Raw genomic sequence first — 18,095 nt, 5'->3', positions numbered from 1 at the left:
CCTTGACACATCTTCCAAATCCCTGCCTTCCCATATCATCCCCAATGTCTCGCCATCTCCTACTTCTTCTAATGCTGCCACTAATTCCTTTCCCCAGGCTGATGGATTACCGTTTATGCAGCCTCGTATCTCCTCCATTAGACAAATTTTTGGTAACTTATCTTCCTCCATTTCTAATATTTCATAAAGATAGTTACTCGCCCTTCTTCTAGTCTCGATTTCCGCACTTCTTCTTCCTGACTCTATTTTCCAGATGTATGCAGGGGTATTTCTATCCAATCCCATAATCATTTTAACATATCTACTCTGTACTTTCTCTATTTCTTCCCTTCTCCTCCATCCCCATATTTCGACCCCGTAAAACGCACCTGTTTTTGCTAATACATCCAGTATGTAAAGTCTTCTCTTTAACGCGTTTATTCCTGCCCTTTTCATCACTCCCCACGCTGCATTGGTAGATTTTTGCGCATTGCCTGCTAGGGCTGCTACGTGTTTGTTGAAGGATCCGCCCGATGAAAACCAAAAACCTAAATATTTAAACTTGTCTAGTACTTCGAGTGGTTCTCCTTTAAATTTCCATTCTAATTTATTCTTATCAGCATATCTTTCCAGCGTTTTTAATATTTCTTTGATACCATCCGCATGATCGGAAACGATCGCTAAGTCATCCGCAAATTTTAAGGTAAACACCTTCGATTTCCCAGTTACGGTTCCTCCTTCATTTCTTTTTGTCCACTCATCATCTATGTCGTCCAAGAAAATGTTAAAGAGGGTCGGGCTCAAGGGGCATCCTTGTCTTACCCCTATATTTGTTCTAAAATTTTCTGAGATTCCCGCTTTAGTTACTACCTCGTTGAAAGTGTTCCTATAAATGCTCTTGATCATATCGAGCATTCTGCCACTGATTCCTGCCTTTTCCAGTTTTTCAAAAAGTATGTTTCTGTCTATTGTATCAAATGCTTTTTTAAAATCTATAAATGCTGCATATAGCTTTCCCATTCCCCTCGTCTTGCATCCATTATAGCCGCTAATATTTTGTAACCTAAATCTAGCAGCGAAACTCCTCTGTAGTTTTCCACGTCGTCCTCGTCTCCATTCTTCAATATTGGTAATATTCTGACTGTCTCCCATCCTTTAATCATAACTCCATTTTCCCATAAGTCGTTTATTACTTCATGCATTTCTGTCGCCCACACTTTTGGCATCCATGCAATAAATTCTATTGGTATCCCATCCTCCGCAGGCGCTTTTCCTCTTTTTATTTTTTTTATGCATTCACAGAATTCTTTAAACTCTATTTTTCCATGAAGTCCCTTTTCGGTTACATCTAGATGTTCTCTACTGTCCGCTGGAGATCCCTCGTTTTCAGTCTTACTCCCCTTACCCTCTTTGTCCCTATCTCTTGCTGATTCTTGAATATTCTGAGTTTTCCATTTTTCTAAGCTAATGTCTTCCCCTTTGACGTTCCCTCTGGTCTTTGGTCTAAATTTTTTAATTGCGCTCCAAAAATCGCCTGATTGTCTACTATTTTCTACCTCTTTCCAATTTTCTTCATTTCTTTGTCTCCTTTTTTCCTTGTATAAACTTTTTAACCTCTTTTTTTCATACACCCATTTCTCCCGCTACGATTCTCCCTTTAACTTTAGAAACATTTTTAAGGTTTCCCACACTTTTTTCCTCTGTTCTTTGCAATCTTCATCGAACCAATCAATCCTTTTCTTAAAATTATTGCTTTGGGCCCCCACCATCCTTACGATTCCTACTTCTTTTGCTGCTTTTTTTATACTATCAATTATTATCTCCCATCTGTCTTCACTTGCTTCTTCCTCTACTCTCGTTTCCCATAGTTCTTCCATTTTTTCCCCGAATTTTTCTGATTTCCCTTTGTCCCAGAATAGTTTTTCCGCCTTATTTATATTCCGTCCTCTTCTCTGTTCCCTTTTTTCGTAAAATTCTGACCCCGTGTGAGAGAGTCGGAAGGTGACCGGTAGTGATCCGACTCGATTCTCGCTTCAACTTTTATTTCCGATATTGGGTTTACCCCCCTCGTCTTCTTTTAAAATAATTAAATCTAAGACCGATCCCCCCGCGTCGCAAATATGCGTGAATTTGCCTTTTCTATCGCCCTGAGTACAACCATTAAGGATTTTAAGCCCGTGTTCTACACAAATATTCAAAAGTTTTTTACCCTCGGCGTTCGCCAACTCGTCCTCCGAGTTTCGCAGATTTTCATTGCCATTCTCGTACTGCATCTCTGGGCTCTACTCTGTGCCCCTACCTACTCTAGGGTTCCAATCACCTATCATTACCAAGCACTCATTTTCTCTGCTTGCCTTTTCTATTAATTTACATAGACTTCCACGGATTTTAGAAATGCCTTCATTTTTATAGTTACAATTTTTAGTATTTTTGATTCAAATCTTAACTTATTGTTACTAATTACAATTCCGTAGTCCCATTCTTTACACTCCCAATTGTCTCCCACCCAATTTTTCTTAATTCCTATTAGATGCGCTCCCTTTGCTCTCCCCTTATTATGAACTTTTTCTGCCGGTTTTGTTATCCAAATAAAATCTTTATCTAGCTTTTTAACAAATTGTTCTTCCGACTCTTTCATTAGCCAAGTTTCTTGTAGTACAATTAATTCAAACCCCTTTAAAAAATCCCATGTCTGCCCTACCTTATTTGCTCCCGAAATATTCCATGACATACCTCTGATGTTCTTAGGCGCCGTGGATACGAAAAAAATTCTTGCTGGGTCCCCCTTCTTCCTCGTTCCAGAAGAACCAATCTTCACCAATCTTCGATTTCATGTAGCCCGTCCTCACTGCTTTCCCATGTCCTGCTTCTTCTTCAGCTACATTCGTGATCCACTTCTGTATTTGAAGCTCTCTGTCGGTCAAGTTGTCCGCAATCAAGATGCTGGTCCCTCTGAATTTGGATTTTCTTCTCATTATGGACATTTTGTCTCTCCAAGAATGCAAGTCCACCAAAAACTCTTCATTGTTGAACCTGGTTCCTTTGACCTCTGCTGCTACTCCAATTGTCCTTTTAAAGGCCGATTTTATTTTTCCCTCTACGTTCCTCCCGGTCGCTCTGAATCCTACGACTATGACATGATTTTTTCTGTCCCTTCTTTCTTTTGTTTCTCGGTCCAGCTCCTTTTTCGTCAGCTTTCCGGGTCGAGAATCCTTATTCTTTCCTTGATACTGAGCTTCCTTGTCTCTGTTGTCCCTGTCGTCTTCCCTGGTCCTTTCTAGGCCTCCATAAATATTTGAAGTTTCTCCCTCCGCTGTTAATTGAGTACATACTTCACCATGTATGTAACCTTTTCTAGAGTTTGCCAGCTTATCTTTTAGATTTCTAATTTCTTCTTCCATGTGTTTCTTTTATGCTACCTAAACCTTTTCTTTTTCCCTGGCCTTTTCTAAAGTTGAGACGGCTGCTTCCCACTCTGCTTCTTTTTTAATTGTCCTGTTTTTTAAGGATTCGAATGAAAGCTGTAAATTGTGATATTCCTGAGCTATCTTGTCTATTTCTTTTTTCCCATTCGCATTCCACCACCCCTTCAATAGTTCCGAAATTGAACCTGCCAAATCCATCTCCTTTTTTCGAATGTTCTCGCCTGTCAACTCATCACTGTCATTAATTTGTATGAAAAATCTAGCTATGCCTCTAGTATCCTTTTCTTCTAATTGAGTAATCATATTTCGGGCCATTTCATCATGGGGTTTGCTTATAGGATGTCTCCCTTTATCTTCATTTCTGTCAACCATAAGATTATTTGATTGTAGCTGAGGTAACTCTTGGTTTTCGGCCTCCACATCCGTTAAATCCTCGCTCAAACTTCTATCACATCCCTTGCCGCTTCCCCATTCACTTCTGCTAGGTGATCTAGTTATTTTTTACCTTCTTTTGAAGACTTCATTCGTCAACCCTCCCCACTCTATCACGCTCGAGTTGGCTTGTACGAAGTCCGTGATTTTCCTGGAGCTCGTAATTCCTTTCTCCTTTTCCTTGACCTTTTTCTTTGGTCTTCCTCGGCATTTTTTCGCCGTCGACGTCGACTGCTTATTATTTTCCTCTGACAGCTGTTCGATGTCATCTGCTTGTCCATTCCCATTTGGTGCTGCCCTCTCTCTGTCATTAGCCGAGTCGGTGTTGAACTTCTTCACCTCCTCACTCCCATTAAACATAACCTCTTCCTTTTCGGAGGGTTCCATTTTATCCATATCTCACTAGTTCTATAGCTTTAAAACTATGAATAATACTTTTGCTGATAACTTTTTTCGCGCACTGCCCAAATTTTCCACTCACCAGATCACCCGCATAAATTTAAAACTTTAATCTCTCACGTTTTCGGCGACGTTTCCCGGACGCGTGTGCAACGTTTCTAACCCAACCGGAAGCTCAACTTTTTCAAATTTTATATTATAAATTTTTTCAGAACGTTTAAACATCTTTTTAAATTATTCGAATTTTTCGTAAATTTTTTTTTAATCTTGCCAAATTAAACAAAATTTCTCTTAAAAATAATTTTTCAAAATAACAAATTATTTTCAATTTTCCTAGGAAATTTAAGAAAAGGTTTTTTATTCTTTTGAAGACTCACTTTGTTTCAATTATTTGAAATCACTTCAAATTTTACATTATTTTTGAGTCTCCAAAACTTCTAATTATCTCTTCAACTTAATCGAATTTCTTCTAAGGTGTTCAATTATTATTTATACATTAGAATTCTAAAATTTGACTTACAAAGTAATTTTTTTTAATAGTACAATTAAGTTTGTAACTTTCAAAGTTTAGTTTTCTTGTTTAGTTTTAAATATTTGATTTATAACTGCTGAGTTTAAATAAACACCCAGATATTTCTAAATATTAAGTAATTGTTCTATTTCTTAATTAAAAAAATTGAAATTGAGTGATTTAAAAATGGAATATTTTACACTGAGACAATATTTGAAACTTAATAACATCCTTCAGGTGTGAATATATTATTTTGAAGTTATTTAAAAATTGAAAATATTTCAGAAAGTTTCAATCGGGTGTCCTGATTTTTTTAACTAATTAAACTTTCCAATTGGAACACTTTAACTTTTAATGTTAAAATCTGCAAATGCTTAAATTTTGAACTGATTCCTCATCGTCTTGTAAAATTAACTATTACTCAACTTTTAATCCTTTAAATTTCAGGTAAATTTGGAAGATCTTTAATTAATTTATATTCATAGTTGATCAACTAAAAATGTTTTTTATCCAAAATCTTCGAGTTCAAACGCTCCTAATTTTTAATTGCTTGAGTCTTTAAAATTTCATTTTAAAATTCTTTATATTAAAATGTACTGTTAAAAATTAAAACCTAGAATGTAAAATTTTTAAAGTGAAAGATTTTTGAATTATGCATTCTGAATGAACGATATCATGATTGAAAAGCATAACAATTTTTAACTAATTCTTTTTAAAAAAATGGTTGAAGTCAAACTTGGGACAGACCACCCAGCGACCACCCTGAAAAAAACTATTTTTACCTTTAGTATTAAGTTACAAGAATATCGCAAGTAAAACTAGTTATTTCAAACACACAATTTGTTTTGATTGTTTAAAACTAGTTTTGGTAAATGCTTCTGGTATTTTTCCATTTTAACTAGTTAAAACTTAAAAATCGAAAAATATTCAATTGTAGAGATTTAAAATCGAAAATTCTTATATTTTCAATAAATGCAGTTAAAGACTCTTAAATATTTAATGTGTATAATAGAAAACGATGCAAACATCAATGATTTTATTAAAATAATTCACCTATGATGATTTACAATGGAAAATTCTTTAATTTTAACGATTCGCCATTTAAAACTCTTCAATTTTTAAGATTTACAATAGAAGATTCATTATGTAGATTAATTACAGTTCAAAATTATTTCAGTTTGTAATGTTTTCAATTAGTTCACTTCTAAAGATTTACAATTGAAAATTCTTCTACGTGTAAGATTGGCAATGACAAATTCTTTAAATTTCAAGATTTGCAATTGAAGACTCTTCAATACTTAAGTTTTATAAAATAAAATAATGCAATTTTGAATGTTTTTTTAAACAAATTAATTTTGAAGATTTAAAATTGAAAATTATTGAATTTTGAAGATAACATGTAAGTTTATTCACTTCCATAGATATGCAGTTTCAAATTCTTCAATTGTGAACAGTGAAAATGACGAAATAACAAAATATACATTAAAAATAAACTCCAATTTTTATTTAAAATGTTATTTTTAGTCTATACATTATAAAAATGTTTATTTATTGTTCCACTTAAATTCGAACTGAATTAATAGAACCCAAGAAGAAAATATAACTATTATTGTTTGAAAGTTTATTATTTTCGGTTGAAAATTTAACTGTTTTGTGGAACAATTCGTATTTTTGTCTTGAAAATTCAACAACTTGATAAGACATTATTTTAATTCTTGAATAACAGATTCTTTTAACATTTATATTTTTGGTTTGAAAATTCATTTCTTTCTGTAGAATTTCAACGTTTTTGTGTGAAAAAGTAACTATCTAGTAGAAAATTAATCTGTTTCGATTGAAAATGAACTTTTTGTTGAAAATTCAACTATTTTGTAGAAAATTCGTATTTTCAGTTCAAAATTTAACAATCTGGTAACAAAGTTAACTATTTTGTTAAAAATTTATGTATTATGGCGAAAATTCTTCTTTTTTTGTAGAATATCAATTTTTGGTTCAAAATTCTACCGTCTGGTTAAAAATTAATCCGTTTCCATAGAAAATTTATTTACTTCGTTGGAAGTCGATGTATTTTGTTGAAAAGTCTTCGTTTTTGGTATTCACGTATTTTATTGAAAATTCGTTTTTTTTAAATTTTTTATTTAAAATTCGGTTTTTTAAATCAAAATTTAACTAGTTTATTGATCTTTTGTAGTTGAAAAATTCAACTATTTGGTTAACAAATTTTAAAAACTAATAAAATGTAAACTAAAAATTAATAAAATAAAATTTTGTCTAACACCACATCCACTGTTAAAATTATTTAGTTCAGAAATTATGTAATTTGTTGAAAACTCGTCTCTTTTGTTAAAAAAAATTATCTTAGTGGTTAAAAATTCAACTATTCTGTTAAAAAATGTATGCTTTTTCTTGAAAAGTCGTCTTTTCTGGTAGAAAATTCCACTACTTATTACTTATTATTTTATTTTTCCTGTATGTTATGATTCGTTGAGATCAATAACGGGCATATTATTTTAGCCTATTAGCGAAGAATTTACAAAATATTTTTTTTTAGGGAAAGTAAAGAAATAGTGTCATTAGCTGACAATTGTGAGAAAATAGTGTCTTTAGTGTCATTTTTATCGAAATATTAGCCAAATAGTGTCATCGGAAAAATATGTTAAATAGTTGTCAATAGTGTGGTGAATCCGAGGCCTGCGTATTTAACGTTTGTTAAATCTATTTTCCAGGTAAATTAATTTATATTTCTTTTTTGTATTTGGTCAATGTTATAAAAAAAAAAGAAATTTAGCAAATTTTAGAACAATTCAATAAATATGCGCAAAGATATTAAACGAGGAAGCAAAAGTGACCTTTATATGAAGAAACACCCATACAATAAAGTTAAAAAATGTAAAGATTTGATTTACTTACACAATAAATACACACAGAAACCACAGCCAGTTGTTGAAAGGTTGCTTCCTCCAAATAGGATATTCTCGATGAACAAAACTCACGGATATCGTCACTGAAAAATGTTTAAAAAAAAGTAAATTAGACTTCTTTTTATCCTAAAATAAAATTCATTCTAGATAGAAACAAGTGAAATAATTACCGAAATGTATCACTATAATTGAGAGGGCAAAATGTTGCACGACAAGAATTACATCATTTGACTTTGACTTGTTCCAACCACCCCAAGATTCATCGCCATTTATTTTTGGGTATGCGTAATAACATTTAGAATTTTCTGTAATGTATGTTGAACATAATGTCATTAGGGAAGCACATTGAGAGAAAACTATTGCCATGACTGTTGGAAGAAATTTGCTGCCGTAGCACCAGAGGACGAACAATGTAACCTGGAATAAAAAATACAAAAATTACACTATCAGGCCTCGAAGAATTATGGAATTAAACAAAATATTTAAAAATTATGTTTTTTTTTTTTTTTTTGAAGAAAAAGTATCCTCAAAAATAAAAAATAAAGTAATAAAAAAACAGTCTTTTTAAATCAGTAAAAAATTAGTTTTTGAATAAAAAATAGTGGAAAATACTTTAAATTTAAAAAAAGAACGTATTTAAAAAGAAATTTTTGTTAACTTTATGCGCTCAAAGATACTCTATTTGATTCGAAGAGGTTCTATTTTCATTAACTTCATTTTTGTTTTTATATAGAATAGTTTTCTTATGCATAACTTTCCTACATTTTTTTTTAAACTGCATTTTTTTAATATGGTCATGTTTTTATATCACTTTACCAAAAAAAATCATAAACGTAGTTTTACAATAAAAAAGTATCTATAAAAATCATTACTTTCGAAATATATTTCGAAAGTTGTTGTTTTTTAAAATAATTAATCAATTTTATTGCTCTTGAAACTATTTTATTTCATTTTCACTATTCAAATTGTGGCGGATAGTTTTCGAAGGATTCTTTAAGTACTGCAGAAATCATATCAAACTCGAAAAGGGGTAAATTGAATGACACAGATTTCAAAAAATTATTGCTGCTTGAAATAAAAAAGAATACACAGGGTTGCCACAGTCTAATTTACTTGAAAAAGTGACCGAAAGTTACTAATTTCAAACCTAAAAAGCGACTTACATGCATTGACAATGTGACTTTAATTTGAATTCAAAATAATTCAATGAAATTTTTAAAAATTCTACGTAAATTTGAACGAATTCAGGATATATTCCAAAAATAATCCAATGAATTAAATAAAAGTTCGACTGAATTTAGAAGAATTTAAGGGAAATGAGAAGAATTCGGTTAAATTCGTAAGAATTCAAAAGAAAATTTTTAATTCAAAATATTTCATTGATTTCAGCAAAATTGGAGAGAATTTATAAGAATTCGAGGAAATTAAATAGAACGTGATAAAATGCCTTAACATTCAAGGTGTATTTCAAATACTTCAGGGTAAATTAACAAAATAATTTTTTTTGTTTTAATCCATTTAATTTAGTAAAATTGAGTGATTTTAGAAGAATTCAGTAAATAGTCAAAAAAAGAATTCAAAAGAATTCAGATTTTTTAAAATAATTTATGATATATTAATAAGAATTCAGGATGAAATTGAAATTGATTCAAACGAATTGATAAAAAGGGAATTTAGAGTAATTCAGCAAAAGGTAAAAAAAGAATTAAAATTTAACAAAAAATTAAGATAAATCAATAAGAATTCAAGGTGAAATCGAAATTTATTCAAAAGAGTTGATAAAAATTTGAAAAATGAAAAATATTAAACAAAAAATATTTTTAAAAAAGTAAACAAAAGTTTCAAAATAAAATATTTTAATCGAATGCAGTAAAACGGGAGTGAACAGAATTCATGGCAAATTGAAAAGAATTTAAGTAAATTGAAAAAAAATAACAACAAAATAAATAAAACTTGAGAGAATGTAGAAGGAATTTAACAGAAATGAGAGACATCCAATGAATATTATAAAAATACAGAGAGAATTCAAATAATTTCTAGTGAATTATGAAAAACTGAAAAAAGAATCCATAAAGTTACGTCAAATCGAGTGAATTTGGAAAAATTCAAGTAAATTAAAAAAAAATCAGTGTACATTAGAAAAATCCAAGAGCATTTCAAATAATTCAGGATAAATTAATAACAACTCAGGCTGAATTCCAATGAATTAAAACGAATTAAATTAAGAAATTAAAAAATTGAAAATAAATTAATAAAATAAATAAATATTTATTTTAATAACATTTGAATGAATTTAGATGAATGTAAAGGAATTCAAGAGAAATACATAAAATTAATACGAAATCAAGATCAATTAAAAATAATTCAACTACTCAGAACCAAATTGAGAAATCCATAAAAACTACACTGAATTTAGATAAATGGGAGTGAATAAGAATCTTATAAAATTCATAAGAATTCAAAATGAATATAAAATTCTTCAAGATACATGAAAATAAAAATTGAAAATCCCAAATAGATCTATTGAATTCTATGGATTTCAAGAGAATTTCAAAGAATTCAAAGGAATCCAAAATAATACAAAGAAATTGTAAAAATTCAGAAATTTTTAGGTTCTATGTTCTATGTTCTAGGTTCGAGTTGAAAAGTTTTTTACCTATAAAATAAAAATATATAATAATGAGCTCATTTTCTATTATCGCACTTTTGAAAGAAGATATTTTTTTGTACCTGTCTATTTATCACGCACTGATTTTTTCCTGTGGCTCGCTGCATTATTGTCGAATCCGTCGGGGTGGCTACCATCGAAATCGAAAGTAATGGAATAATCAGACAAGTCAACCAGAGAACCTGTCCGACTGAAAATAATGGTGGCAATAATAGAAATCCAGAAAATGCTTGGGCAGCTGAAAGAGTCACGACACAACCCAACCAGAATTGCACGCAGTTCCATAGGCACTTCATATAATGTCGAGCCTGAAAAATAAACAATTTTAAATAAAATAATTAAGTTTAAATAATTAGCTTTAAATAAAAAATTAAGGGCGGTTTTAATAAAAGTATTGAAAAAGGGAATTTGGCTAGCTTTTTACAAAAATAGAATCAATCACAGGATAAAATTAGATTCAATGAACTCTTTTGGTTTATGCATGAGGAAAAAACTAAAAAAAGAAACAGTTCTTTTATAAGAAATTATATATTAAGTTTTTTTCAGTTTTATTGGGAATGGTTAAACTGCGATACGCCACCTGTCGACAAAAACCCGAACTAGAAAGAATAGGTACGATTTTAAAGGTGTACATTAATTTTTGCATAAAAGTGTTCTAACGATTTTTGTTGTGGAGTCTAAAGTATTTATTGGATACTAAAAAGAAGTCTTTATCGCAAACAAAGGGGTGTAGATGGAATTTACATCTTATCAAGTGAAGAAACGTATTTTTTTATAGAAATAGCAGTCCAACTGTGATTTACATCCTTTTTTAAAATTCATTTTCAGTTGATCAACTGTGAATATAAATTAATAGTGATTTTTGAAACTAAACTGTTCTTTAAGATTTAAAAAGTGAATAATAATTAACTTCACAAGACGATTCGAAATAAGTTCGTAATTTTAGAATGTACAGTTTCAAACGTTTAAAATTATATAAACAATTTCAATTGGAAAGTCTTGTTAGTTAAACAAATATAAGCGACCGATTGAAACTTTATAAACTATTTCCAATTTTTAAATAACTTCAAAATAATATATTCATGCAAAAAGGCTTTTATTAAATTTCAAATATTATTCCAGTTTAAAGATTCCATTATTAAACCATTCAATTTGAAACTTTTCAATTCAGAAAAATAAGATTTACTTAAAATTTAGAAATATCTGACTACTTATTTAAAATCTATAATTATAGTGAAATATTAAAAAACAAATTTTGAACGTTATATTTTAATTGTCCGATTGAAAAAAAAATTAATTTGCAAGTTAAATCGTTGAACTTCTATGTATAAATAACAATTGAACACATTTTTTTTTTAAATTCAAGGAAGTTGAAGAAATATTTCGAAATTTTGAAAAAATTCAATTTAAAATTTAAAATAATTTAAACAAAGTGTGTACGTAAACCGCCAAAATATAGATTCTGGCAGATTTCGAACAAAAAATGTAAAAGATTTTTAAGAATTTGGAATGGCTTCAGAAGATTAAAAAACATTTCCTATGAAAATTAATAATGATTTTTATTTTGAAAAGATAATTTTGAGTGATTATTCAAAAAGATTTAGAAAGGTTTAGAACATTATAAAAAATGAATGTGGAAGATTTTAAGGAAATTTGTTTTATTTTGGCAGAATTTAAAAACTACTTTCGAAAAAATTGGATTCATTTTAAAGGATGCTTAGAAGTTCTGAAATAATTTCAAAAATAATAAAAAAAATTGGGGAAACAATGTAAACAATATGCAGATGTTTCAAGATTTTCAAATAAAATTTGGAAGCATTTCAAGGATTTTTTAACCATTTAAAATATAAATAATTAAACTTTTAATTGAAGAAGTGTTCAGTTTATAAAAAAATTTTATATTTGAATTTTTAATGTGTCTGGCTTAAAATTGCTTTAAATGATATAATTTCGAAATTTTTCAAATTCATTGATTGATTCTTCAATTTAGACTTTAGAGCATTGAAAATGATAATGTGGAATTATATATTTAGAACTGCATCTGAATCTTTAAACTCTACAATTTTAAAAAGTTAAAACATTTATTTTGCAGTTTAACTGCATTTAATTAACAATTGTTCAGTTTAAAAGTGTTAGTAGCTTCCATTTTATATGTGTCAATTATTTTTAAAGTTTGAAATTCAAGAGTTCCACTTTGATTGCATTCATTTGCAGCTCAGTTTTTATCAATTCAAATGGAAAAATTGTTAACTTTAGAGTTCGATTTTTTAAATTTCATTAACTGTGAAAAATGTTTGCAAACCAGAAAATGACCGGGAATTTTTTTCTTGATTTAAAATCGCCATCCTAAATCGTCTATTATTCATATTCTTCACATAATCTAGATAAAATTTGTCGCTACATACATTAATTCAAGTTTATTTAAACTTAAATTCATTGAAACTTACATGAAATAGTGAAATAATATTTTTTTTTAAAGCTACTTGACAAAAATGTGTTTTTTCACTGTATAATATGGAAATTCTATCTAAAACTATTTGTTTTTTATGAAGATTTGTTTTTAGTACTCAATCATTGTTGTATACTTCACAAAACTATCGTAAAAACACTGTTATGCAAAAATTAATGTAGAACTTTAAAGTTGTACCTACTCTTACTAGTTCAAGTTTTGGGCACCAGGAGGCAAAATGGTAGACCACTATTCCCAATATGTACATTTGCAGGGTGGCCGAAAAACTTCATTCTCAAAATTACCTGACTTTTTCCTCACCAGCTTTTTTTTTATTTTCTCTGGCCATTAATACTCAAATACCAGCATTTTAATGTTGTAACATTTTTAAAATAAAATCTTTCATAAACAGAATAAAATAATAAAATTTCAAATGACTATTAATTTTAAACAAAAAAGATTACTTTTCTGCCGTAACAAAATTTTCAATCCAAGAAAGGTGAGTTTGGAAAAAAATCACTGAATTTTCAACGAAATAGTTAAATTTTCAATGAAATAGTTAAATTTTCAAGGAAATAGTGGAATTTTTAACCGAATATTTAAACTTTCTTTATACAAAGCATTCTTAAACAAAAAAATCAATTTGCAACCAAACAGATGCATTTGCAACCAAATTGTTGAGCATTGAAGCCAAAAGATGAATTTTCTGTAAAAAAAAGTTGAATTTTCAATTAAGAAAGTTAATTTTAAACAAAGCCTTTGCCAAAAAGCGAATATTTTAAACCAAGAATATTAGTTTTCTACAAAAAAAAGAAAGTTCAACTAAAAAAGATAAATTTTCAACAAAAAATGAATAAGCTTAATTAAAAAAAGCAACTTTTCAATCCTAAAAATGACGTGAATCTTGAACTAAAATTATGAATATTCCAACTAAGAAGACCAATTTTAAACAAATGAAAATTCAGTAAAGAAAAAAAGTTCATCCAAATTCTTGAACTTTCAAGACAAAAGACGAATTTTCTCCAAAATAATTGAATTTCCAACCCGAAATTATGAATTTTCAACAAAAAAAAGTTAATTTTCAACTTTTTAAACGATCAAAATTGAAGTATTTGAAATTGGAAGTTTTTGAAATAAAATTAAAAGTTTACAAAATTGAAAACCATGTAGAAATCAAAGTTTAAAATGGAATAATTTTAACTTGAGACATTGAAAATAGGTTGATTTTAAATTTATATTCTTAAAGGAACCCATTTAAGATTAAAAATCATAATAATTCAAAAGTTTTAAGTTTGGCAAAACTTAATTATTTTTATTGAAAGTGTTGAAAATAAAAAGAAATTATAAAGTAAAAGCTTTCAAAATTAAATAATTTCGTATCAAAAGCTACAAAAAGCTTCGAATTTTAATTGACTTATTTTGATATTGAACGACTTGGATACTTTCACATTAACCAGAAATCACATTAGTTTCAAATTAAATTGTAAAATCTTGAACACTTCTAGATTTGAAGTTAGTACATATTTTTTAAACACGAATTATCGAATTTTAAATTATTTAATTTTTAACATTTGGAGTTATTATTACACGTATGATTCTCAAATTCGTACCTTTTTCAATATTTTTTAACTCTGGCTTCATTTTAACAAAAGTATCTTTAAAAAAATAAATAAAATTTGATCTCACCTCCATCACAAGATGAAATATTGCTATTGGGTCTTCTCTCCTTACGCTGAGAGAACATGCGACGGAATTTAAACTCCTACTGAGATCAATTGGCGAGGGTCCTTGCTCCTCTTTCGTAGATATCAGAACAGGCACTCTTTGGCATACTTGTGGATACAAGGGCTCAACGGCAACCCTGAAATTAAAAAAAAAGAAACTTAAAGAATAACTTTTACCATTCAAGTTCGGTTTCAAAGTACTTAATCAACAAGAAAATCAAAAAAAAAGAAACTAAAAACAAGATCAAGCAACACTTCATATGAGTGGTTATATACGACATTTATTATTAACCTCTCTGAAACTAGAACTGTCTATAATTTAAAATAATGACAATTTCAAATAAATGTGGTAAAATCGCAAAGGCTCATGAAGATTTAGCCGACTCTCTTCCAATTCCTAGAAAAGTCCAAGAAGATGATTTATACAAAAATAAAAATTGCGTTTATCTTCAACCGGCAAAGGCAATTTCAGCACAGCGTAAAAAGAATTACAAGCCGCCTACAATTAAATTCGAAACAGAGAGCACTTACACGAAATCCTACCCGGCGAATAAGGTTACATTAGGGGAAAAAATCGTTACGAAGTGTAAAAATTTCGATGTAACTGGAAAAATCGACTTTAACACGACTAACCAAATGTCATATACAGGACACTGCGAAAAAAGAGTTAAAGAAATATTTCCTAGAACACATTTAAAATGTGAAGGCTCAGCGAATTTTTCCAGCACTTATTCGGAGTCCTTTTTCAACCCTGGTATTGTAAAAACTCTTTCGATTAAACCAATCAGAAGGAAAGTTCAAGATCCTGTAACGATAGATTGCGCAACCACCATGAACGAGTCTTTCCAGGATCCAGGTGTAAAATCAAGAACAGTTGCTGTTAAACCCAAATGTAAAGTATTTGTAACAGATGCTAAGATTGAATCTTTGACAGTAAATCGTGCTTCTTATAACAAAAATGGTCTTCAAAAAAGAACAAGTTTTCGTCCTAAACGTTCTCAGGTTTTAGTATCTTCTAAAATGGAAGGCAATTCTATTTACAAATTGAGTTACAAACCACCCGGTTGTTGTTTAAAAAACTGAGTAGTTACCAAAAACAGTTCAAAGTTCAATCGGGAGTAATCTAATTTTGTATTTTATTTAAATATTGGAATTCAAAACCTAAATTTGGTATTTTGTAGAGATTTTTTTATAAATATACGTCTATAAATACAAATATTCGATTTCACTGTAAAATAGTTGTGCTTCTTGGATTTTTGGAAAATAAAATTGCAACTTACGCAGCATCGGCTTGCATGAAGATCGGCATATTTTCAGCATTTGCAGAAGAGCCCAGAACACAAACTACTTCGCCGTAGTCTTGCATAATGTGTAACATTTCTCGAGTAACAGCGATGTTGCAGTCCGTAAATAAGGAAACTAAAAGGGGAACGTTGTCTATCATTTCAATGTGAGGACGAATTTTGTCTATTCCTCGTGGCAGTTTAGCCTGAAAAAAAGAAAACTATTTATTTAGATGTTATCCTTACTTTCCTTAAAATCAGGGTGGGCGAAAAAGTTCATTTTCTACATTCCCTGACTTTTCCCTGGTCAATTTTTCATTCTCCCTAACTTTTTTCTTGAGCTTTAGACTAAAATATAAAAAATTTCAAACTTATTTAATCATTTCAAATAAAAAAGATTACTTTTTTTAGATGAATTTTCAACCAAATGGTCGCAATTTCAAACAAAAGATTAAACTTCAACCAAAAATAGTTGCACTTTCAACCAAATGATGGAACTACTTATAAAAGACAATTGAATTTTCAACAAACAAGAAATATGAATTTTCGAAATGGTTGAATTTTGAATAAAAAAATATTACACACCAACCAAAAGCAGTAGCATTGTCAACAAAATACTTAAAAATTTTAAAGAAAGAGTGGAATCGTGAATGAAATAATTAAATTTTTAACCACATAGTTTAATTTTAAAATTACAAAGTTGAATTCGCAAAAAAATGCAATACTTAGTTAATATTTCAACCAAACGAGAAAATTGACAAGTTAAATTTTCAGTAAAAAAACAAATTTTCAATAAAATAGAATAATTTTAAACGAAAAACATTAATTTTAAACTCAAATTATGTACACTTCCGTGCAAAAGTTTTAGGCCACCTCTTTTTTGTGACTGAATAAATTCTCTTAATTTTAATGGTGCCAGAGCTAAAAAAATTATCTTTAAAAGGTGGATTGTTTTCGAAATTCTGTATAAAATAAACTCAGGGTGAAGCCAATTTATCTAGTTTGTAAGTAGATATTGCAAAAATAGTGTAAATTTCAATGTTTTCTTAAATTTTCAATAACTTCCGAAATAGTCAACATTTTTTTATGGTCTTGGGCTCATTTTGAAGCTTTTTTCACCGTTTCACAAAATCTTATGAATATATATCGTAAACATTTTCTATTTGATTTGAACGAACTTAAAGTTGTAACAAAAAAGTTGAAAAAATTGCAATATTATTTTTGGTGACAAAAATATTTTTGTAAAATATATTAAACATATAATCATAAAGTTTCTTTGCAATTCCCTCAAAAAATATATTTATTTAACTTTTAATCTGATTTGCCTACAGATAGGATGTTTTCAAATTTTTCCAACTTTTTCATTACAACTTCAAGTTCTTGCAATTCGAAAAGAAATTTTTTACGATTTGTACTCATAAGCTGTTGTATTACGGTGAAAAAAATGCTTAAAAATGAGCTGAAGAACATGAAAAGATGTTGATTATTTCGAAAGTTATTGAAAATTGTTTAAAAAATTGAAATTTACACTATTCCTGCAATATCTACTTAAAAACTAGACAAATTGGCTTCACCCTGGGCTTATTTTATACATAATTTCGAAAACAATCAACCTTTTAAAGATAAATTTTTTTAGCTCTGGTATAATTAAAATTAAGAGAATTTACAGTTCATTTTCAAAGAAACCGTTGCACTTTCAATAAAAAAATGCGGAAATGTCAAATCAAGAAGATTAGTTTTCTAACAAAAAGAAGATATTTCAACTAATAAAGGTACATTTTTAACAAAAAATGTAAAAGTTATATTTTCATTTAAGAAAATAAGATTAAACAAAAAAAGCGTATTAAAAAATTAAAGTTTCAACAAAACAGTAAAATTTTTAACCAAATAGTTGAATTTCCCACCTACTTAATGAGATGAATTTTAAAACAAAAATGACAAATTTTCAATTAAAAAATATCAGTTTTGAACAAAAAATGGAAAAGTTTAATATTCAGTAAAAACATTGATTTTCAAACAATAAAAATGAATTCGCAACAAGTCACATTTTTGACCAGAGATGAATTTTCCACTAAAATTATGAATTTTACAAGAAAAAAGACGAAGTTTGAACATATACAGATTTTTAATCAAAATATCGACATGAAACTTCAACAAAAAAAAAATGGGAAGAAATCAGGGAAAAGTTGGAAAAGGGGATGCAGTCATTGGAGCAAAAACTAGTGAAGCAGGAAGAAATTAATAACACAAAGGTAGAGGAGATAAGAGGTAGGATGAAGAAACTTGAAAGCTCAAACGGGAATT

The 18,095-nt window shown here is 29.0% G+C and overlaps 1 protein-coding gene across 7 annotated transcripts in view; it reads right to left on the bottom strand.

Moving 5' to 3' along the window:
• Window positions 1–18,095, bottom strand: part of LOC117171611 (transmembrane protein 94) — a 56,872-nt gene that overhangs the window by 3,074 nt on the left and 35,703 nt on the right. For all 7 annotated transcript variants that reach the window (XM_033359066.1, XM_033359064.1, XM_033359069.1 and 4 more), the window contains 5 exons: window positions 15,789–15,997; window positions 14,471–14,645; window positions 10,398–10,643; window positions 7,838–8,084; window positions 7,657–7,750 (listed from right to left, as the gene is read on the bottom strand). In XM_033359066.1, coding sequence (XP_033214957.1) covers window positions 7,657–7,750; window positions 7,838–8,084; window positions 10,398–10,643; window positions 14,471–14,645; window positions 15,789–15,997 — 971 coding nt within the window. The remainder of the gene's footprint in view (window positions 1–7,656; window positions 7,751–7,837; window positions 8,085–10,397; window positions 10,644–14,470; window positions 14,646–15,788; window positions 15,998–18,095) is intronic.

The sequence above is a fragment of the Belonocnema kinseyi genome, chromosome 4 (genome assembly GCF_010883055.1).
Source record: "Belonocnema kinseyi isolate 2016_QV_RU_SX_M_011 chromosome 4, B_treatae_v1, whole genome shotgun sequence".
Lineage (NCBI taxonomy): Eukaryota > Metazoa > Arthropoda > Insecta > Hymenoptera > Cynipidae > Belonocnema > Belonocnema kinseyi.
The sequence above is the reverse complement of the archived record's forward strand: the minus strand, read 5'-3'. Positions and strand labels throughout refer to the sequence as shown.